This window comes from Dermacentor andersoni, chromosome 1 (genome assembly GCF_023375885.2).
Source record: "Dermacentor andersoni chromosome 1, qqDerAnde1_hic_scaffold, whole genome shotgun sequence".
Lineage (NCBI taxonomy): Eukaryota > Metazoa > Arthropoda > Arachnida > Ixodida > Ixodidae > Dermacentor > Dermacentor andersoni.
This window is the reverse complement of record NC_092814.1, coordinates 148,912,273-148,936,811: the sequence shown is the minus strand read 5'-3', so window position 1 is coordinate 148,936,811 and position 24,539 is coordinate 148,912,273. Positions and strand designations below refer to the sequence as shown.

At 41.9% G+C, this 24,539-nt stretch overlaps 1 protein-coding gene and 1 long non-coding RNA gene across 6 annotated transcripts in view; one reads left to right on the top strand and one right to left on the bottom strand.

Moving 5' to 3' along the window:
• The first annotated feature begins 8,819 nt into the window (after nt 1-8,819).
• LOC126544882 (uncharacterized) lies at nt 8,820-21,870 on the top strand. Of its 2 annotated transcripts, XR_008608784.2 has the most exons (3): nt 8,829-14,070; nt 18,049-18,319; nt 21,460-21,870. It is a non-coding gene; the product is annotated as an uncharacterized lncRNA (long non-coding RNA). The 2 variants fall into 2 exon arrangements; XR_008608785.2 differs by lacking the exon at nt 18,049-18,319 and having other exon boundaries at nt 8,820-14,070.
• Nucleotides 14,288-24,539, bottom strand: part of Rhp (GTP-Rho-binding protein rhophilin) — a 197,150-nt gene continuing 186,898 nt past the window's right edge. For all 4 annotated transcript variants that reach the window (XM_050192344.2, XM_050192346.3, XM_050192347.2 and 1 more), the window contains exons 13-15: nt 24,058-24,134; nt 20,958-21,107; nt 14,288-16,480 (exon numbers count right to left, since the gene is read on the bottom strand). In XM_050192344.2, the coding sequence (XP_050048301.1) occupies nt 16,130-16,480; nt 20,958-21,107; nt 24,058-24,134 (578 nt within the window). In that variant the 3' untranslated portion in view covers nt 14,288-16,129. The remainder of the gene's footprint in view (nt 16,481-20,957; nt 21,108-24,057; nt 24,135-24,539) is intronic.

Below are 24,539 nucleotides of genomic sequence, written 5' to 3'. Positions count from 1 at the left end.
AAGGGTGCAAACTTTTCTTGGAGTGTACAAAAAAGATATTGTGCTCACCGCTGCACTGTTCTCAATTGCTCAAATTTTCCAGAACGACCTCATTTTGGCGTCGACTTCGTTTAGTAAAACACTTGGCGAAGCGTGCCGTAGTGTTTTCCGGTGCCTATGAGAAGTGTACCCGATATGAAGCATGTTCAAGGCAGTCGCTGCGACCCGGTCGACGGAGTGGAAAGAGAAATTTACACCCTTTGGAGCGTATCTTGTCCCACAACCATACTCGTCATCTGTCATCGGAGAGCGTCTGCTAGTTCAGCACCGCGTAGGGGGATTAAACACGGGTGCAGGAGGAGGAGGAGATAAACGGTGGCTAAAACCCCTAAAGTAGCGCCACGCTTTGAAGAATGGCGCCTCCTCCTCGCGCGCTCTGGCCGATGCCGACGCCGAGTCGCTATTGGCCTAATAGCATCACGTGGGCTCTCGCGCGGGCTTCGTTTGTTTACAGCCGTGCTCCAGCGCCATTTTCGCTTCATGAGCGTCTGCGGCACGGAGGAAGGAAACTTCCTTCCTCCATGGTCTGCGGAGTGGCGAGGAGCGCATATTGGCGCCGTTGGTATTCTGGGCCGGTATTTTGTAGCGATGCCTTTTCCGATTCTATGCTTTTTCGGGCTTTTCGCGCTTGGCCAGTGGTCAGAGCGACGGTCTGCCCACATATATCAACGGGATCAGGCGGCCGTGTGTGGTGGACGATAAGAGTAGCATAGAATAAGGCATAAGACGTCGCTACAAAATAGCGGCCCTGTGTTGTTTCGTATGCTACGCTCGAGCGGCGTAGGCGGCGCCACGATCGAGGCAGCGTGAAAAGGAGGAGAAACAAGGAGTATTGAGGGCGGAGGAGGAGCGTCCCACTACAAGTACAACAGCTAGAACAAGCAACAACAGAGGTGAAGAGCACATGTAAGCCGCATGGTAGCCAACAAAAATTCGTGACATGGCCACATGACGTAGCGTTTTCTTGGCTATTTACAATCCCGCTTGCTGTCAATGTCGCGAGGTGCTCTGTTTTGCGGTTGGCTGCGCGCACGTACTTTAAAATTGATTTTAAATATGTTCGATATTCGCCGCTGATATTTTATAGACGACGTGTGTGTGACTAACTAAATCGATCTCACAAGTTATCTCGACTTCAAATTTTTGTGTCAGTACTCCTTTAAGGGGTTTTAGATGGCGCTACCTTTATTTTATTTAGGGGCATTAATCCGAGGACCACTCCGATGCACACTGGCAGTGATGTTCCGTACTTCACAGAATAATTTTCAGCATTTTTCTCCGTGCGATTTCAAAAAAAGAAAAAGAGCAAAATTCCGTGCATTTCCTTGCACATACATACACAAATTATTGCCCCAGCTAGCAAGTATTCTTTTTCAAGATTAATTAATGAACTTTGCAAGTACGAATTGGCAAAATTTTCAATGAGAAATTTCTAGATCATTCTAGGAAACATCAAATTCAGCAGCTTCCATTTTCCTACTTGTTTCGTAATCATATTTTTTCTCTGTTCTAAAGAAAGTCCGTGAAATACGAAAAATTAAAGCATGTGACATGCCCGCTTGCGCACTGTGATTGCACTGCGAAGCTCTAGCAGTGGTCACACATATATGCTGCGTATGAATGAACAACGCGTTTAGCCAGTGTTGGTTTAGCGTAGTGTGCGCTGCCTGAAATGCTCATTGCTATCGTGAACCGCCGAGAGCAAGCACAAAGCTTAAATAAATTGCCAGGCGCACCACATCATAGCTGCGTCGCCGCCCTGTCACATTTTAAGTGGCAGCACACCAGTCTAAATTAAATGCGCCATTCGTTCATACGCGGCGCGTTTGAGAGCTCTGCAATCGCAGCAAGCATAGTTCCGCCAGGCACGCAAGCGGGCATGTCACGTGCTTTTGTTTTTCTTCATATTTCGCGGGCTTTCTTAGAAAGCAGAAAAAAAGTATGTAAAACAAGTAGGGAGCTTTTAGAAGCTGCTGAATTAAATGTTCACTTGAATACTCTACAACTTTCTCATTGGAAACCTTGCCCTAAATTTAATCCTCGTGAAGTTGATTGGTAATCTTGACTAATTGCGCAATTAAGCAGAATAAAAAAAAATAGTGCACTCGCTCCATACGATAGCCAACAACATGCATTTGGTTGTGTCCCAGTAAAGTGCTTTGGCATATTTTTACACCTTGGCTAAAATTAGCTGGGAAACCTCATATTCTTTGAAAAAGTATCTTGCCAACCGTGAATATAAGATGGAAGAAATTCATGTTGACAAACATTACAGTTTATTTTACATTTTGATTGCACAGTATAATGAGAATTCAATTTTAATGTGACTTCTGCTCAGTTTCGCATATTTCTTCTACATAGTGATGCAGAGCTTTAGCATCAACTAGAGCTTTAGCATCAACTGCCACTGGTTCCCTGCAGTTTTTCAGTAATTCTTAGTAGTCCTCCCAATATTTGAGCACGAGGTCGCGGGATCGAATCCCGGCCACGGCGGCCGCATTTCGATGGGGACGAAATGCGAAAACACCCGTGTACTTAGATTTAGGTGCACGTTAAAGAACCCCAGGTGGTCAAAATTTTCGGAGTCCTCCACTACGGCGTGCCTCATAATCAGAAAGTGGTTTTGGCACGTAAAACCCCATAATTTAATTTTTTTCCTAATATTGCAAAGGTCCCATTTCCCTTTTCCTCCAAAATTATATATGGCCAAAAATTCCAGCCGCATGGGAAAATTCCTTGTGTGGGACATCACTGCCCACTGGTTTCCTATTCTATGATGTGCACTGCTAGTGCCACTTCGTGGTTTGAACCGTGAATGCTGCAGAGTTGCATATGTGAGCAGTTCGATGATGATGTGAAATTAAGGGTACTTTGGGGCATGCGAAACAGCACGGCGATGGCACTTTCAGAAGTTTTATTTCCAGCAAATGCACACAGAATTCCATTGCTTCCGTCGTCTTCAGGAGCCATGCTAATCCAGCTTTGCTTACAGTAGGATCTAAAGTTCATATTTGGTTATCACCCACATCTCTTGAATCCCAAAAGTGCTTTGATAGATGCTACAGACTGTTCTACACCACATTTAAAGATGAACACAGTGCTGCCAGAAATACTCACAGCAATGTCATTGAAGAGCTTAGCTCCCATAAAATTGTTCACTTTCAGGCGTTCCTTAAAGCGGCAGCTGGCAGCTAAATTGATTAATTGTTTGTCGACACTATTGTCGGACTAAATTCACAAAGGTGCATACAAAAGTACTATGCGCGCTAGCTTCCTTGCCATATAAATCAATATCAGTTGTTGGCTGGTCCGCATCATCTGCAACACACGCAATACCTGCTGGGATTGCACAGTGGCACCAATTTTTCTGGTGCACGTTGGGACAAAAAAACAGTATGCCCCAACATGGTGCACGTCATTTACCAAGGACAGTTTATGCACACCAGTGCTATTTATCGAGGCTGCTATTACTGGTTGGATTTCTTACTTCCGAAATTGCCAACAGCCTTAGCACACATTTAAAATAGTGTGGGCAATTTGGTGAAAGCATATTTCCACAGTACAACCTAAGCAAATTTTTTTTTGCAAGCCGTTTGCCCTCATTATTTCTTTCCTTCACCTTGTGCGTTGCATTTCTTTAGTCTAACATTACCATTATACCTGGTTCTACCCGTTTCTGCCAGTTCTGCCGTCACTTTCCATGACTGATATAGATGCTTTGCCAGTGCACAACTGAGGACAAACTCCAGCCATTGACTGCACTTGAATAGTAAACCTCATGCATGTGGAAAAAGAGGGAGGTGGTCACCATATAGCTGTAACACAAGTTTTTATGCATGTGTGTAATGCCTCTCCACAGCTGCCCGACTGGACTATTGAGCTGAATAACTACTACTGCTACTACTGCTACTACTGCTACTACTACTACTACTACTACTACTACTACTACTACTACTACTACGTTAGAGCCTGTAAAAATCTGTAATGCCATTTGCATAACAGCTGATACACACTGCATTGGCCATGCTGCTTCAACTTGGAATGCTCGACTTTCAGACTCATAGCTTCTGTATATGTTCATTTTTAAAGTGATTATGATGACGATGTATAGGGTTTTGGGGCACAAGGGCCAGTATGGCCAAAGCGTGCCAAAAGGTGGTTGATGTAGCCGATGGTGTGGTCAATGTCAAAGGATATATGTGACGCAGCTGCACAGTGGCCTAAAAACATTTGGTGTAAAGTGCATAAAATATATAGGTAAGAAAATATGGCAATGATACATAGTATGTACAATGATATGTTGGATGAAAATAAAAGATATGCTACAAAGGGGTAATATATTAAAATATGTCCCTGTCAGTAGCACTATTGTCTCATCAGAGCCCTTGGGAAAGCAAAGGCCTGGAGGTGCGCGCTATACAAAATGCTACCATCGCATCAATGGCCTCTCAAGAGAGATCATGCTACGAATTTCTTGGACTGATAACATGTAGTGTGAAGACTTAGTTAAAAAAACCTAAACGTGATTTTGTGTTAAGAGGAAGCTTTAGCTCGGGTGCTCCTATCTAAATACATGTAAAAGGAGAATTCGTTTTTCTCGGCAAGCACTGCACCAAATTTGACGAGGTTTGTTGCATTTAAAAGAAAAAGTGAAAATCTAGTGACTGTTGGTTTCGAATTTTCAATATAGGTCGTCAATTTTTTATTAAAAATTTGCAAAAATCGCAAATTTTCAGAAAACGAAACTATCAAGTTTACAACTCTGTAACTCAGCAAGAATAGGCGATATCGCAATTCTGTGAATTGTACCTAATAGCACATCTAAAGCGGACAAATTTGACATCTTATACATGAATCTCAAAAAATTTATTAATATGTAATTACAACGTTTGCAGAACCCTCGTAAACAACGTAACAAACTCACGTAAGATGTAATATGACATATGAAATTTGTCCGCTTTGAATGATCTAATGGATTCCGTTTACAGAACCGCGATATCTGTTCTTGATGCAGAGCTATTAGTTTGTAAACTTCGTGCTTCTATTTTTTTCAAACTTCTGAAATTTTGTAAATCTCTTTAACAAAATGCAAACCCTAAATCAAAATTCCGCTTCCAACAGTCACTAGAATTTAACTTTATCTCTCAAAAGCAACAAATTTCATTAAAATCGGTCCAGGGGTTATCTCAGAAGAACGTTCTTGCGTTTTTACATGTATTTGAATAGGCCGCGTCGGAGTTGGGCCCGAGCTAAAGCTTCCTCTTAAATAACGATTCCTTACTGAGAAACATTACTGGATGAAGGACAACATGGAGGATGGGACGGTCAACCTCTCACTACATTTACCACAGATTGGAGCTTCACCACCAGTCCACAAGTAGCAATTGTGTGTGCCGTATGTGTGTCCTATTATCAACTGACCTAAGAGAAAGGTTGAAATCTGGGGGCCAGTTGGTACATACTTGAAGGAAAAAACCAGTAAAAAAACACAAAGGACAAGAGATGTGTGTGGTGTGAACCTCTCCTCTTGTCCTTTGTGTTTTTTGACTGGTTTTTTTCCTTCAAAAAATGACCTAAGAGGACATTGGCTTGCCATGATTTTGTTGTTGATGGCCAAATGACTTACTGTGGTATAATTAAGTGAAGCTTATAAGACGTTTCAGCATCCCAAAGGTGTTGCCAATAACTTTAGTATTATTTTCAGGAAAGGCTTCAGATCTATGGCTGGGACAGCTATGAGAGTGCGGAAATCCTTGGGCGTAGCGAGTTCATCAGCAAGCATATTACTCTCGATGCCTTTGTGACCCGGCACCCAGCTTATTATGATATATTGTTCAGATGCATAAATAGTGCACAGGAGCAAATAAAGTTAAATAATAACAGGACTTTTATGCTTTTGTAGCGACATTAAAGCCTTCATTATGTTTAATGAGTCTGTAAATATAATCGCCCTCTCTAATTTTAGTTGCATTAAATTTTTCACAGCCGACAAACGCGCTTGTTAAAGATGCTTGTTAGTGGGTGCAGAACGTAGATTTTAAAAAATGATGGACCGTTGCATTAGACACACTGGCATGCGACTTTGATGCGCTGATGTAAAAGTCCGAGCATGAGTACGTGGCTTGAAGCTCAAGGAAGTGCATTTGAATGTGTGCCTCAGGAAAATGCTTTGTGACCTTGATAAACGATGTATCACAATCTACCAGTTGCCACTGCCACAGTGATAGCAGCTTTGCTGGATGCATTAGATGGTATTCTTGAAGTGAAACAGCCATTTTTTCACTGAGCTTCCTCACACGCAGTGAGAAGGGCTCCCTATCTCTGGGCCAATTATTAAATAGTAAGCACCAGGACACACTGTTTACATTTGTGTAAGAAGGATGTTCAGGATTCGACTGTACTTTCAGATAATATGTGAAGCTGGAATATGACTTCTCTAGACGGATCGACCACTCATTTGATTCTACATAGAGGCTTTCTACAAGACTTACCTGAAGGCACCGGTTGCAATGTGGATGCCTAAATGGTGAGCAGGGTCTAGTATTTTAATGCTCTTGGTGTTGCAGAATTATAGATTATAGCACCGTAATTAAGGCGTGAGCACACAGGACTCTTTTACAAGTTTAAAAGGCACTTCCAATCACTACCTCATGTTATGTGTGACAGAAATTTTGAAAGGATCATCATTTTCATACATTTCTCAGATACTTCAGATAGGGGATGAACGTACGAGGTTTCACAAAAAAAAAACGAGACTGGTTCAATAGCTTATTGTACTTACTGAATCAGTTCTCTGTGACATTATCACCTTCAAAGTAGCTCTTTGCAGCATTCACACACTTCTGCATTCGGTGCTACCATTGCTGGTAACAGTTCTGGAACGAGGTTTTTGGAAGGCCCTTCAGGAGATTCTCCGTTTTTGCCTGAACCTCTTCAACTGAGGTAAAATGGGTTCCCTTTAAGCAAGCTTTAACTTAAGGAAGTAAAACAAAGTCACATGGAGCCAAATCAGGTGAATAAGGAGGATGCCCCATCACAGTAATGTTTTTGCTGGTCAGAAATTGCTTGACAGATAGGGCCGTGTGAGCGGGTGCATTGTCCTGGTGCAACAGCCATCCATCACTCCACAGCTGTGACCTTTTTTTCCTAATTTTTTCACGAAGTCTTTTTAGTACTTCAATGTAGTAGTGTCGATTAACAGTCTGAGCACTGGGAACCCACTCAATCATTACAATTCCATTAATGTCGAAGAAGACAATTATTGTATTTGATTTTGATTTTGACATGCATGCTTTTTTGGGTCTTGGGGATCCTGGAGACTTCCACTCCATTGACTGGCGCTTACTTTCTGGGTAATAGGTAAAAAAACATGTCTCATCACATGTTACAACAGATTCCAACAAATTTGGCGCTAACATGTCCACACACACGTCTTTACGGCACTGTTTTTGGTCAACGGACAGAACTTTTGGAACAAGCTTTGCACAAATCTTCCTCATGTGTAATTCGTCCGTTAAAATGCGTCGAACAGCTTCCCTATCCAAGTGAACCAACTCCGCCACTGCACGAACACTTAATCTTCGGTCACCACTGATCACATCAAGAACTTTGGCAATGTTTTGGTCTGTAATCGCTGACCTTGGGCGCCCAGCACGTTCATCATCTTCCACACTGTCCCTTCCCCCTGAAAACCGCTTATGCCATTCAAACACACGTGCACAATACAAAGTTACATCTCCATAAGCCTCGGTTATTATTTGACATGTTTCCGTGGCTGATTTCTTAAGTTTCACAAGAAACTTGATGTTGATTCGCTGTTCGGTTTTTACATCAGACATTTTTCCGGCAGAATGCAGTTGCACACGTTCACTTAATAACGCAGCACTCCCAACTGGCGTGATCGGTTCCGTCGAAACTGGACGCATGAATAGAGGAGGTGTGGGATTACGTCAGCAAAACAGTTGTTGCCAACTCCACTCTTTTTTCAAGCTACACACTTAGTCTCGTTTCTTTTGTGTCACACCTCATAAGCTTAGAGTCTAGAATGATTCCTATGAATTTGTGTTTGTTGTTTACAGAGGGTTAATCTTCATTGATCACAATACTTGGCACTGGTGTTATGCCTCTCTTGTTTGAAAAGAGTATGCAAGTACTTTTCTGGGTGTTCATTTTAAGCCCATTTTCATCCACCCGTTTAGACAATTTGTTTAATCCTAGCTGTACCTTTCATTCGCAGATAGCAATATTGCATGACGTGAAGCCTATCTTCACATTGTCAACATAAGCCGAATAAAACATTGTGCATGGGATGACTGTATGCAGGGAACTTATTTTTACAACAAAGAGTGTGCAACTAAGCACACCTCCTTGTGGCATACCAGTTGCCTGGCTGAATGATCTAGGCAAAGCATTGCCCACTCTTACACAAAACGTGCGGTTAGACAAGTAGCTTTCGATCTTTAACATGTTGCCATGAACACCCATCACGGAAAGATCTCGCTGAATCCCAAAGCACCATGTCGTGTCATAGGCTTTCTCTAGATCTACTAGTATTTAAAGCAAAGCTTTCTTTGCCTCGTCCCATAGGTTCGGTGTCATTTCCTCGCCAGGTCTATTTATGGAACTATATAGTAGACAACTTGGGCCACTGGGTATGTGTTGGCTGCTGTCTGACCTAGCAGGCAACCTGAGTCACTGGATATATGCCACTGGGTATTTGCCATCTTTAGCCTATCTCCCAGAATGGATGTGCCACTGTGATACAAGCGGTATGAAGCCTTCAATCTATCTATACATGAGCCATATTTCTCTTTGCCCATGCACCTCTCATCAACATTCTTCCCTTGACAAGCATCACACATCACCATCATCCTCATGATGCAGACAGCTAACAGCTACTGTTATGTGCTTGTGTTAGCTGCTACTACTGCTACCTCACTAACTCAAGTTGCACATCATTCAGATTCCAACATTGCTTTGGATCTGCACATTCTTTTAACCCTGAAATGTGTCATTATTTAGAAGGTTAAGAAAAAGAAAAATTCTATATTTAATTTCTAAGGTCGCGAGGACAACATACATTATCATCATCAGCATATATTTATGTCCACTGCAGGCTGAAGGCCTCTCCCCAGCCATCTCCAATTACGCCTGTCTTTTGCTAATCATACATCATACTTCTTTAAACATATTCCGAGTATACTTAAAGATTGCATGCTTTTGGCGCATGCGAGTGCAGAAAACCCAGCTAGAACAGCACCAGAGACTACTACTTCTGATGCACTGCAAATCCTGAAAATCTTAGTCCTCCACTTTGTGCTAAGAATTATGAAATTCAAACAAGGGTTCATGCTCACTCTTTGAAGTAGGCCATAATCATGTTCCCTGCATAGGCGTCAGTTTATTAAACTGCCACTGGTGTCGTCAGTAGAAAAGCCATTACATCAGAGCAGATGTGCACTGCATTATAGAGTTCAGTACTAGTATGTTTACCTAGGTAAATCGCTCACAGGGGACCCTGATCAAGAGAAGGAAATTTACAGAAGAATAATGGGTTGGAGTGCATTCGGCAGACATTGTCAGATCCTTGCTGGAAGCTTACCATTATCATTAAAAAGAAAGGTCTACAATCAATACATTCTATCGGTGCTGACATATGGGGCAGAAACTTGAAGACTGACAAAGAAGCTCGAAAATAAGTTAAGGGCCACGCAAAGGGCGATGGGATGAAGAATGTTAGGCATAACGTTAAGAGACAGGAAGAGAGTAGCCAATATTCTAATTGACATTAAGAGAAAGAAATGGAGCTGGGCAGGTCATGTAATGCGTATGTTAGACAACCGGTGTGCCATTAGGGTTACAGAATGGGTGGCAGGAGAAGGGAAACGCAGTTGAGGACAGCAGAAGACAGGTGGGGTGATGAAATTAAGAAATTTGCAGGTGCTAGTTGGAATCGGTTGGCACAGGACAGGGGTAATTGGAGATCACAGGGAGAGGCCTTCATCCTGCAGTGGACATAAAATAGGCTGATAATGATGACTAGTACTAACACATACTAAAAGGAAATATGATGCCAGTATATGTGCATGCAGTGGTTCATCCTTTTGGCTTTGAACAGCCTTGTGGACTCTTATATCAAGCCTCTTATTGAAGCACATTCTTTGTTGCAAATACATTGTATACCAATAATAAGTGTTATTGAGAATCCAGTTTTGCCATCCTACAGTTTTTATAAGATAGTAAACAAAATAATAATTCAGAATATAAAAAACAACTACACGTGGTGAGGGTCAGTTGCTAAATGTCATCTAGATTTAGTGACACGCATACTCGAACGTGTAGCAATATATTTATGCATTGGAAATTTCACAATTAATTGTCAACTTAAACGTTTAACTGCTGTAAAGAAACATTGTGACAATAGCAAACAGCACAATTGAAACACAACATAAGAAGCTGCAATGAGCTTTTTTGATAAATCGATGCCAAATTGTAGAAAATTTGTATAGCACCCATTATTCGCATGAACGCGGTATGATTGCAACACCAAATTTTCGTCTAATAATCTTGATATGAAACTCTTACGTGGTGCATTAGTGCACAGTGTGTGCACTAATGCACAGTGTTCCCGCACATGTTCCCACAGTGACATCACAATGCACTGGTCGTAAGAGACATTGTCCAAGTTGTGTTATCAGATGCGGTGGGCATAAAAGGGCACAACTAGGAGCAAAGATTCACCATCTAGCAAAACTAAAACAAAAACATTGGAACATGTGCTGCTGTGATGAAAGCCTCAGAATTGGCTCACAGTTGCCCAAGCTCTCGGATCTGTGCAGTGGGCCAAAGCATTAGGGAGAAGTTGCAATGACGAGTGGCATGCTCGGCTGAAAAGCTTTTTAACATATACTGGTCAAGTAACATATCCCTGCAGGAATTTCCAGAAAAGTGAAGTAGCAAGTCTGCTATGTCACCTTCTCAAATTCCTGCAGGTATGCATTTTTTTTTAAATCGGTGCATGTAAAAGCTTTGCGTTATCATAAATTTCAGCAGGAATATATTGATCTGATGAATGTAAAAGCGTCTCGAGACTGAGGCAACACAGTTTTGTCTATGTAGATTTGCCTTGCAGCTCATAAACAAGGCTTTGTGAAAGAACAATACATGGCATGCTGGTGCATTTTGCCAGTTTTGCAACAGGTATATTTTGAGACTTCTGCTAGTGTCGTGATTTATACAGTGCTTAAAGTCATGGGGGGCCCGGAGGGGGGGGGGGAATCCGGTCCCCCCTCCGCAGGTCAACTGTAGCACTGCAGCACCCATATGACAAGCACTGGAGGTGATTTTATTACCACTGGTGCCTTGTGCGGGGAAATATTAACTCCAATTTAATTTGTCGATTAATTAGTTCATTGCAATTGATCGGTTGATGTGGCATAAGCAAAAATTGGAAAGCAGGTATTGTACTGATGCATGCATTTGCACTAGGCACTGCACATGACGGTCATCACTCTTGTTTGATTAAGATTCTTGGCACAGCACACTGTTTCGTAAGCCAAATGGGCGCGAAGCTACTTATCATAAATTAGTGAAATTCAACGTTAGTTTCTTTAGTTTACCAGTTACATTTCACTTGTTTAGTTGTGCATTACAAGTGCTGCGAGTGGCCAGTCGCACGGCAATTTTGCCTGTATTCACGAGCTTCTTTCACACTTGGAAAAACACTTTTATGTAGCACATATTGGGCAACAGAACGCTGTATCGGGAGTTTTTCGTGTCGCTCTACAATTTTCTCAGTGACACTTTTCATCTAACTATAACATTTGAAAAGTTGATTAATTAAGACTAATTATCTAAGGTGGAATGAAAAAAAAATAATTTGATTATCACCAAGCAACAGCAAACAACATCACCTTGTTTCTGTCCAGCTACGTGGCATTTGCATATCTTTAATGTTTGGCTCAAGTTACGTGGGAAACCCTGTACATGTATATGTATATATAGGGAAAATGTACAAAAGATTACTAACGTTTTGGCAGGTGGTCTTGCCTCCATCAGAGTAACTACTCTGGTGAAGGCAGGATCAACATATATAAGTCGAAGAGTAGCAGCACATTGGGAAAATACCAGGATGTTACTGATGTGTCGATGAGGACTGCCCTCCGTCAGAGTGAAGGCTGGTCCCCAGCCAAAGCGGCAGTAAAATCCTGCTGTTTTTCCTACATGGTTCTATTCTTTGACCTGTTTCTTTCACTGCAGGATCCTGTGATTCAACACTTCACTGATTACATATAAATGCACGTGTGTGAAAGTGCGTGCACTATTGAGGCCCCCCCCCCCCCCCCTCCACTGAAGGGAGACTAAGCCCTGGATTTCTATCAACATAAAATAATCAGCCGGAGCTCACTCAAATTTAATAAGTAATTATGAAAAATGGGCAGTTAGGTGCTTGCCATCAATAACTCTGATAAGTTTGATAGCAAATGCTAATAAAGCATTACATAGGATAGGCACTATTTGGATTTGAGAATTCAATTCTTCATGGCAGGCCTTTGGCATGCACCAAAAATTTCTTATTAGCCTTCTAGAGCCATCAATGTGAAAAAAGAAAAAAAAAAAGAAAGAAAGAAAAAATTCTTGCTGCAAAAAGGTGCTGCAAAATTTCATTACGAAATGAGTAAATGTCGCCTACAATTTGTTTAACCTTCCTCGTCCCATCTTTGCCAAGGTGGTGGGTGCTTGCTATGTCATCTGGTGATCTTAAACTCTTATTAATAAACATTAACATTTGCTATATCCAGAAGCGTTGTTGAAAGTTACCCGAAAGATTGGAGTGGGCCATTATTAAGGCTTTCAGTATTTTAGCATAAGTAGACCTGCCTTGATAACATGTTGCAATTGCAAATTGCAGCATGCCCCAAAGTAACTAGGTCATTAGGTAACAAATAGGTTAATAAGTTAATAATCACCAAATCAGTGTCCTGGGACTCAACATTGAGTGGAAGGGAAATAATAGTGAAACTCTTAGAAAGCTCAAGACCAAGGTCACTAATGCCATCAGGATGATCAGGAGAATCACGAACAAGTATTAGGGATTGAAGGAGGCTAGCATTGTTAAGTTCATTCATTCTTTTGCTATATGCCACAATATTTATGTAGCTGCGTACCTTGACTGGTACAAGGCAGAAAAGGACAAAATCAATACGCTCATAAAGAAAGCTTTTAAGCAGGCCATAGGCTTGCCCGAAAGCACCAGTACTGAGAGATTAATGCAGCTAGGCATGCATAACACCTCAGAAGAATTGACTGAAGCTCAGCAGATAGCTCAGTTGGAAAGACTAGCCAGCACCCGGACTGACAGAATACTTGATAAATTACGAATAAATTACCATAACCAGCAAGGACCCAAGGTTGTGTTGGCCAGAGAGATCAGGAGCAGGATTCAAATCCCGAATTTACCCAAAAATATGCACCCGGAATTCAACCAGGGTAGGAGAATGAGCAGAGCTAAACCTTTACTCAAACACTATGGCAATGATGAGGAAGTGCTATTTGTGGACGCTGCAAAGTATTCAAATCACTAAGCGTTTACAGCAGTAGCCAGTAATACAAAGCAAGAAAGCGTACACACGTGCTGAATTAAAGCCAGGGTATCTGAGGTTACGGCGGAGGTTGCCATCGCTCTGACTATTGCTGCTTCCATATATAGATACATTATCAGCGGTTCTCAATTGGCTATACAAAATTACGCCAGAGGACAGATATCAGTTGAAGCTGCAACTTACAGTAAAGCCAAACTCATATCATCTGATGGTCCTAAGCCTACTTTATATTTTGTTGTAAAAGGTAAATTCTTGGCACACAATAGCAGCTAAACTTCGCAATGCAGCATAAAAAGTGGCTCAGAAAGTTCTTTATGCAAAAGTTTTACAGCACAAGGTCAAACACAAGATGGTAATGACAAGCTTGTCCATGCTGAAATTCTTGGAGATAAGTGAACCTCCACAAAGTGGGCACTACAGTCATTGTCAGGTAAGCTTGTGCTCAAATTTATAAATTTATGTCAGTTTGACAACACTACTGTTACTTGTATTTTGACACTTTATCAGCACAATTTAAAAGAAGTGGTTAACCTTGTCAAGAGAAAGACAGCAAGAGAAATGAAAAGGGTTTCACATTGCTGTAGTTGTCGGGCGCAGTAAAGAAATTGTGCTTTGTATTTATATATCTATACACATACAACTTGGTGTTCAAATATAAGTGCTTTATTTCACTGCTAGGTTGAATTGCTTTTCATATAGTATTGTAAGAGAACAACTCATAACTTCATGAAATGCAGTCAGTTATTTTTTTAGAAAGTAACAAAAATTACAGACGCCTTGGAATTTGTTTGTCTATAATTTTTAATTAGTACACGGCATCAGCAAAAGCCAAATATGTTATAAAAGCAATATGGAGGTGTTTTAGAAGGCAATAAAAGAAGAATCTAATGTCAGAAAGCTAACCTTGATGCAAAAATAGAGTATGCCTTAGGTTGTCCATATGTACAGTATGTACATTATATACCTTGACACTGTCAGTGACGCCTCTCTAAGCACCACACAAACTGTATGACTTCCTGCAACACTTCGGCTGCTTCCACATGAGTTCATCAGTGTATAGTAAACACTCACCCAATCCCTCTAAGCTGCACGTCATGCACATCAGTATCTTTGACCAACAAAAGTGATCACTTTGAACTGCCTTAATAACTCTGCACGAAAATTTAAATGCTGCAAATAACAAATATGTGCAATTACGAGTCCACAGTGTCCTTAACTTGGTTTAAGAATGAGCGAAAACCCTACTGTGAAGGTAAAGCAAAGCGCTATCAACAGTAAGCTGTGTTCCACTATGCTACAAAACTGAAGCTCGCTTGGCAGACCACTGCAAGCAAAGTATATCCTCTTAGAATGTATTAGCTACATACTGCAATGCATGTACAGAAAAACATTTAGTTCTGTTGTTTCATCACAACCCAGCAAACATCTGGACCTAACACAGCAATGGTTAATAATATGCACAACAAACTGCATTGGTATGCCAAATGTTTTCTTCACAATTAAAGGATGCGTAAACAAACCTTAACTGGGATGATTGATTGAAAATGTAGCTTTGTGCCAAATGCTTTCTTCACAATTAAAGGATACGTAAACAAAGCTTAGGTGGGATGATTGAAAATGCAACTTTATGATGCACCAGGTATACAAATAGGCTAGAGCTAGAACTGCCATTCTGGAACATAATTCTACTGAAATTAATGCACTAATACTGCATAAAGAGATGCCCGGTTTATACCCATATTCATAGAGTTGACTCTTAGCAGGCCAGATGTTAGCCTCAAGGCAATGGCCCATTGTTTACTGCCCACTAAATTTTCATACCAGTTAAACACAGGTAAAGGGTACAAGTAAAAGATTAGTAATGTGATTTCCACATTTGGCATGGCTGCAGCAGTCAAATAACCAAAAATGGCACGAGTGCTACGATACTTCAGTTCAGAAGGATGGTACTCTTAGCACAAGCATGCAAGTCCTTTACATTTCACACACCTTTTAACCATTACATGAATACAAAACAAGCAAAACAATTTACAAATTGCCACCAATGACTATCATTGTTGCTTCCTTCATATATCTGTACAATACTGCAATTTTATGTGAAACAGTAAAAGCTGAAATGAGTGCTAACTGCAAAAATGTTGCAAGACTTAAAATCACATGTCTTCTCAATGTAAAAACCTGCAACACACAGCAGTAATCATAGCAAATGCAGCAGATCTTGGACACAATTGGCGACACTGACGAAGGTTCTCAAATTTTTTGCCATCGCACTATTTAGGATCAGGCCCCATATCTTGAAAGTTCAAGGTTGAGCACAGCTCATCAAAAGCATCCTTCAATTGGGTGCAACATAGTTCCAGCACTAAAGTATAACAACTCCGTTGTCTTTGTCCTTTTAACATGGATGCTTTTTCGTGCACACTCGGTTCCTTGGTAGTGGCCACTGGGCACGACACCAATGCCAGTTGGGTTTAGTTGCAGTGATATGTTCAACGCAGCAAAATGTTGGCATCATAACCAGCTTCCCGCCTCTCCTTGGACGTTCCACGTCGGAAGAAGTTCCAAGTCAGCCGTTTGTGGCTGTCCTTGCTTTTGTTGCTGGCAATAGAACCATTGGGACTCTGCACTCGGCTCGAACCACTTGAACTCACACCAGATGACGAGGTGGTTGACGATGCTGGGCTCTGTCGTAGATAGCTACGATCCATGGGTGTGATGACACGCAGAGTCAGCTCATCACCAGCTTTTCTTATTAATTGTACCACTTCCTCGTGCGTTGACCATTTAGTGTCAAGGTCCCCAATGGCAACAATGAAATCTCCTTCTTTTACACCAGCCAGCTGGAAAAAAAAAAAAACGAAAGAAAACTTACCATTATACTAACTTCATTAAAAACATAATTCTGTAGGCATCAAGTTCACTAAACTTGCCACTCACTGTTCCATAGCTCAAAGTCAAACAAGAAAGTAGATAACACAATAAAAATTTAAAAAAGCAAGGCTATGCCAAAAACAACAAAACTACACATGTATCTGCCAAGAAGGGCAACTTTTAGTTGCCCTTCTTGTTTCCTTGTTTTTGGTACTGTGGTTATCTATGTTTTATCTGTCTTTCTGTCTGTATGTGTGTGCATGCATGTGTGTGTGTGTTTCAGCAACTTATTTACACTGCAATTTCATATTTTGTATCCACTAAATGCCAGTGCTGGGTCTGCAGCCCTGTTTTGCTGTTTACATGTGACTGCCACAGTTCTTGTGGTTCTCGGCTGGCTGTGGCTATTGGTACCATGATTCTGATCACAATAAACATGTTTTGTGATGTGAAAGCACTTAAGTGGGACATTTTTTCTAATACAGTAGAACCTCATTGATATGTTGCCATCATGTACGATTTCCCGGCGCCAACGTTCGAAATCGAGAAGACAAAAAATGACCCAATAGAGATATGCTCATTTTTTGCCGGTTCATACATTCCCGGAAAACACGATTTTTTGGCACCAACGTTCAGTACGTCGCCAAATTGCGATACGTTTCGATTGCGTTTGTACGATATGTTTCCCAGCCGCTAGATCCCCTATAAACAAGAAAATGGGCGAGGCGTGCACAATTGAGAATAGTATATAGCTGCCCGCCGCGGCAGTTTCACCGCAATACTCGCCCGCCTGTCTCGCGTGAAAACGCCAGCGCGTACTCAGTTTCTCATTTCAGTACCTGTTTCGGCAGCATCCAGCGTCACCCACCAGCTCGATTTCGTTTCGGTTTCCCGCCGCCCTCTTAAAAAAATTTGGAGGACGCCGCAAGTATAAGTCAGGGAGCTTTGAATGCTATCGCGTTCCACTGTAAGGCTAAACTCCATGAGAGCGATTTTGTGCGCGACTGCAACGAGCGACGACTTCTAGCGACGAAATGGGCCGTCGCTTTAACAGATCACTCAGTCTTGGCGCTCGATCATTTGGTTCTGTAAATCTAGGGGCCGAATCTTATAACGGTTCAGAAGGGTAATCGTTCACTTGGCCTTACCTGATTGGTGAAAATTTTGTTTGCATCAGAGGCCGTCAGAGACAGCGAGGTGGCACCAATAATTATGATCCTGTCACGCATCTGTAAATCATTTTAAAAGTGAACCCGTCGTTGGCTAAGAGCGAAATCGGCAAAGGGGTGGTCCGCTTTGGGTTCCATTGCTGTGGCTTGGCTGTTGGCTTGCAACCCTCGCCGCGTGCCCCAGTCGCGCGGCGCCGAATACGCGCGGGCATCGCGCGTGCGTGCGTTGGTTGCTTTGGAGGCTATCACTTGCCTTTGTCGTCTGTTTTCAGTGTTGACCACAGCTGGAAGTCCGATATGCGGTCGAAGAGATGACGGATAATTATTTGCACCACCCCTGGCCGGCTTTCTAAGTATACCTTTTGCAGGCTGCGCTACGAACTGGAGGAGACTCGGGTGCAAGCGTACCAATGGTCATTCCACGCAGAGGAAGGAATTGAGCACTGCGGTTCATCACCACCGGCCTGCAGCTCCCAGAGACCAGTCGGAAGTGAAGCATTCATCGGAATGGCCTACATCTTTGCTGCCGACACTGTCGACAAAGTTGCTCTCGTGATTGCTGTGTTGGCCGGTAGAAGGGCTGGATCAGCTTTCCCGTGACCTCCGCTTCAAAGCCAATGCCAAGGAGATATTTGCATGGTGAGATCGAATTCCCCATGCTATCGCCAGCGTGAATAGCTCACAGATTGCCATTCAGCAATTAGAAGGGTTCAACCTAGGCTGGTCCAGCGTTTCCTTCGCTTGGCTATTGTGGAGATCTCTTACTTGGCTGCCCTTTTTGCTCTAGTTCGGGAGTGCCGCACTTTCGTCCTCAATTTCACGGCACAGCGTGCATCATCACCACCACCACGCTCTTTGATTTTACTTCATGCAGGCAATGCAGGGCCCGTATATCTTAATGTTCCATTTCAATTTCCATTGCATCTATCACGGGATACGGCGCGAGCCAGATCGCAGCGATGGTGACAGTGCAGCGGCGAGTGAGTAATGTCCGAGCCGATGACGAAGGGCGAAAAAAGAAGGAAAATTGATAAAGCCGGCTAGTAAAGGCGGCCCTAAGAACCAGTTCACGGCTTTGTTGCGCTCGTTACATAGAAAGCGCTGGCAGAGCATTTTTAGTGCGTGGATTGCACAAGCTCCTGGTAGCAGACGACATAGCACTGCGTTCTGCAAACTCATTTACGTTTGCGATACCGCCTGTCGGCTGAGAACGAAAACAAATTATATTAATAAATTACTTCAAGCATTGCATAAATGCCCGGCATCGCATGTTTATACTTTAGAACTCACCGCATAATATTTAACTTATACTTTACATTTAATTAGAAAGCAGAAACATTCTGCAGTTGCTCGATTAGCTTGTCATATCATGACAAACACTTAAGAGGTGGCACCCTCTCGTCTATTGGTCGCATCCTTCCTTTCTTCCACCTACGGCGTGGGAGTGGCCCATTTTATGACTTCATTGGCGAAGTGAACAATTCGTTTTCCGAACCGTTACAAGATTCCACCCCAGAATTCGCCGCTCATCGCCCGGAAGTGCTATGAGCGACTAGCCAATAGCACAAAGCCACAACTGGATGTGCGTCACTCAAATACTGCCGATTGTCGCACGAAACGAGCAAACGATTGAATTTTTATATGTGCAAGAATAAGAACCTACTGCAAGACCATCAAAAATATTTTATGCTGCTTTCTACAGTAAAATACATCAACTTAAATTAATAAAGCACGTATCATGCTAGTTTCGATGCGTATTTGTTGCCCTCAAATATCGGCAACAACGTTAACAACAATATTGGCAACAACGTCGCTGTCGCGATCTTGCACACGACAGCTCCAAGTTAAGCGATGGAGATGGCTGTCGCGTTCGCTCGTCACCTACAAGTCGTACCCCATGCCAGCGACGATTGTGAGCGACGTCTCCCCGGCGTTGCAGATATTTCAGGGCAGAAAATATGCGTCGCAACTAGCATGATGCACGCTTTATTAACTTAAGTTGATGTATCTTATTGTAGAAAGCAGCACAAAATATTTCTGATGGTCTTGTAGTAGGTTCTTATTCTTGCACGTATAAAAATTCAATCGTTTGCCTCATAACCCTTCCGGGCAACGAGCGATGAATTCTAGATTTCCAGAACCGAACAATCAAGCGACAAGACCAAGCGATCTGTCGAAGAGATGGCCCGTTTCGTCGCTCGAAGCTATCCCTCGTCGCTGTTGTGCACAAAATCGCTCTCATGGGGTTTAACCTTAAGAGTGGAACGCGATAGCATTCAAAGATCCCCGACTGCTTCTCATGCTTCCCAGCAACTGCAGCGTATGTAACCGGAAAGTTTACCGGGAAACGCTGGCCGCAAACGCTATGCACGAAGGCGGACTTTGTGGTAGAAGCGCGGCCTCTTGTGTGAGCCGCGATGCGCACAAATGGTGGATGCCATGGCTGGTCTGTGAATTGTAGAAACACTGGAAAAGGGGTTTCTTTGAGTTTTCGTGTAAATCTTTTCTCGTATAGTCAAATTACAATCCGAGAGCTACCATGTCTGTAGGTTGTCTGTAAGTCATAGTTTATGATTTTTCCACGTGTTTTAGCTTGAGAAATTTAATTAGTTCAGTAAATTCCTTGCATCACATGGAGGGCCTGGGTATGTGTGGTTTGAAAATCTTTTTGCCGAAACGACGTCCGACGCCGGATTTTCTTCGCCGCGAGCTCCTCAACGCTATCACATTAAAAGCATGCAATACAAAAACAACAAAGCACGTCTCGGACCGCTGGAGCGCCACCAGCTCAACGCGCATCGGCGTCTCGTGCCGCAGCAATCCACGTGATGCTTTGCATTAAGTAGATGTCAACAATAGTTGAGTCTGTCAAATATTTTAGTTACTTCGAATCGTATGTTTTTCTTGTGGTTTTTTCCAAAACACATGAACGAGATTCTACTGTACACATTTAGCTGAAAGCACAGCTCATACATTGCAGTGTACTTGTTCTTGTCTTTGTTGTGGTTATAAGCAATGGACTTAACTAGCCATGAAAAAATGGTTGCTTTGACTGTGATCAGAGCAACCTTATGGTATCCTCAGGACAAAATATAGTAACACACATTATGTCACAGAGATTTGAAATCTGCCCGTGCCACCGTTTGTTTTTTAGGCAGTATCTTTACCCTACATATGGTAACATTCAAAGAAGTGCAATGTAGCATAAGCCTAATTGAAAACTGCTTCAAAAGGCTAAAAGTAACTTCAATGACAAGATTCTGGTTGTGACACTGACCTCTGCAAGGCTGCAAGCTTCGACACCAGCAACAATAACTGGGGAATCTCCTCGCACACTGAAGCCGAAGCTTTCCTTGCCCTTTTTGGTAAGGTGCACAGCCCGGGATGCAGACCAATGGTGCCTGGCAGAGAAGATACTGATCGGACCCTGCAAGAATTTTGAGAAAATCACCCTATTCAACCTTAATGCTGCCACTTTTCTCACAATGTGTGCGCTATCTGAATAATGCTGTCCTCATAGTCTTGCTTGCTTACAATGCATCGAAACATATAAGTACTTACATTACACAAACATGGCAACGCATCCAGTGAAACAATGCCTATGTCACTGCTTCCAGCTGACTAGCATGACAACATATTGCACATTTTCATGAGTAATGAACAATTTGCTGCTGCATTATATCAAATAGTTTACGCATTCATGCAGTGCATGATTAACCCTTTGAGGGTCGATTTTTTTCGCCATTTGAGACCGCCCAGAGTCAATTTTTTTATTGCAGATTCCAAGTCTTCTGAGGGAACTATCTCGAAAAAAAATTACCATAATTTTTCTAGGGAGACCGTAAAGTGAGAAAAAAAATATTTTGTGTTCGTATAAATGTACTGTTTATTCATGAATAAAAACAATAAAAAAAGGAAATAAATTTATAAGAATAAAAAATTTGATGCATTGTTATACACATAGTTCAAGGCTTAGAAAATGCGAGAATATTTCACAACTCTGAAATATTCCTGCTCCTACACTAATATTTACTTCCATAGCGTGATCGAACTGAGTAAGTGAGCACACTCAAGAAAGCTTTGTGGTTGTGTGCCCATCAAAAAAGCAAAACGTGTGACAAACTTCTGCTAATCTTCATCTTATCGCCAACCAGAGGCAATTAGTTTTTGCGCGTCTCCAAAAAAGAAAAGGAAATGCATGGACGGCGGTATCCTTCCTATGCGCACCCCTGTGAGCACTAAACGAGCGAGAAACAGGCGGTCGCCCTTTGAGCGATTAGTCACGAGATTAGCGCAAGAAGCTGAAACCGCCTGTGGAACAAAACCCAAACCGCTGCCCGCCCGTGCGCACGCCAATGCGTGAGCGGTAGTATATGGATGCGCCGGAGCAAACTGGCTCCAAAACAAACCATGCAACGAAAACCGAGGCGAGAGAAAAAAAATTCCTTGTATTCCCACACAGTGGCAGCACATGCCGGAAAAGAAAAAGTTAGGAAATAGGCGCGCTTTTTAAATGTGCAGACGGTGCCGTAAATATACGGCATCGACCATTTTGGGCTTCTTGGCGGCGCCGCATATTTACGTCATTGACCCTCAAAGGGTTAACCAACATAGAAAGTGCTGTACCTAATCTGGTAATTTACACTTAAATAGGTCACTTTGAAAATAAATTTAAAACTACACTAAACTTGCATTTGCAAGCATCATATAACTATGGTAATTTAGAGTTGCTCTAATATGGCTAATCTAATGAATGAGTATACGTATGTAGTAGAGCTCCCCATGGTGGAGGACAATAGAAATGTTGCCCACCGCGTCGGTTGACTACTCACTCCTCCTTTGAAGAAAAATTTGGCAATTAAAATAATCAATATCTCCTGTTTTTTTTTTAAATCCCCAGATGCTTCTTTATCACATGGAGAAATATTAAAAAAGAAAAGTGAGGTAGAAGTTTAAAAAATAACTCTTTTCTAGTGTGCCGACGTGAAAGATCGGGTAGAAAACTGTGTGTCGGGAGGTATCATCGCAATGCGGAGCGCATGGCTTTCCATTGATACAACGCTGCTATTTTGGAACCATTGTAGGAGGAGAGATAGAAGCTTCAGCCAGCTGCAGCGCTGTATTTTGCCTTGCAAAAATAAAACAAAAATAGTGTAGAAGCTTAAGCATGTTAGTGACTTTGCCAGCGACTGAAGTGATACAGGCCTGAAATAGCGATGATCAAGCTGGGCACTCACAGACCAATATCCGTTACCCCAGATTGCGCGGTTTCCAGATGACTAGAAAAAGTTGCTGGCAAAATGGGGTGCTTGTCATGCCACTCGAGTTCACATTTTCCAGCGATGACAATAGTGCCACCACAAAACTGTCACCTTCTGTGACTCAAGACACGATCCAATTCACTTCTACGCTTAGTGCCAAACCTGGGCTTTACGTAATTGCTAAGTAAAACTAAAATTTACTGTTCTAACATGGAACAAGCAGTGTGTGGGAGTACGCAGAGGAAACAATGCTCAAAATTGACATGAACTGCCGAAGAAGAACATGCGCTGTCACGAACATGGTGAACCGATGTCGATGTGACTGAGGCACTGCAGTGCATCGTGGCCGAGTTTCAGTGTATACATCCTATTACATTGATCCTTACAACAATAATATGCACTACTAATCTTTTTAAAACACCCTTCAAGAAGGAACATTTATACGAAATTTTAGTGCACAGTACAACATTGCACTTTTAGCAATTAACTCTGTTTTTCCTAGCCATCTTTGTGCAATGAGTGCGTGTGCATTACAGTTAAATTACTTTAACTGTAAGTAAATGTAAGTTTCACCTAAGTGTAATTATGCAACAGTGAAAATTATCACTTAGGGCAAACTGCCCTTTAGTCCTTCCCAGTCCTTGGTTATATTCAATGTGAAATTAGTATATTTGTGACACATCCTATTCTATATTATTACTCACTATTTGCAATTTACTTCTGTTGGTGTTGCATTATCATTATGTGCGTTCATCTCAGTACTTTTTCACAGGAGGTGTTTTTTACAGTCCAAAGCTCTGGAACTTCCTTTTATATTTTTGTTTGCATGTATAATTGCTATCAAAACTTTTAAATTTCAGTTAGCTCCACTTTCATCTCAGCGTTTTAATAAACCTCTGGTGGTCCACGAACATGAAAAAACATGTTTCACTCACTCCACAAGTCATTGCATGCACTGTTACATGAAATCAAGACAGTTATAAAGAATTGGCCACATTTACATGTGCTCTGTCGGCTTCTGCACAAAAGCAGAGTAATATTTCAATAAAAATGAAACTACAACAAAGACGCTCAAAACTTTTGATGCTTCGGAATAAGAGCAGGACAGTCACTCACCAGCCCATGAAAGAGGTCCTTTACTTTGTACTGAGTGAAATCGGGTGATGTCAAAGTCAATTGATACTTTGTGGAAGCTGCAAAGAATATTACAGTGGTCTTAGTAAGCAAAACTGCAAAACTTTATTTTTTCTTTAGAAGCATGTTTGCATCATGCTAGTAGGCAATGCATGCAGAGAATTGAACCATGGACAAATTGAATAGTGTGTTCTTGATACACACAATCTGGCTATACATCATGTTCTTGTCAGTACTTAAACCTTATGCAATCAATACTTAAAGGGCAACTGAAGCACTTTTAAAAAAAGTTAGCTTTCAATGAATTTTGTAGTTTTTCACCCCCTGAAAACAAAATTCATTGTTTATCAGGGCATAAGTCATCACAAGCTGCTTAAATTTAGCAAAAACGAGCAGCTGTGACTGCAGGAGACTCCGCGGGTTGGTTAATTAGCTCTGATTGGCGAAGACAATCGTGACATCAT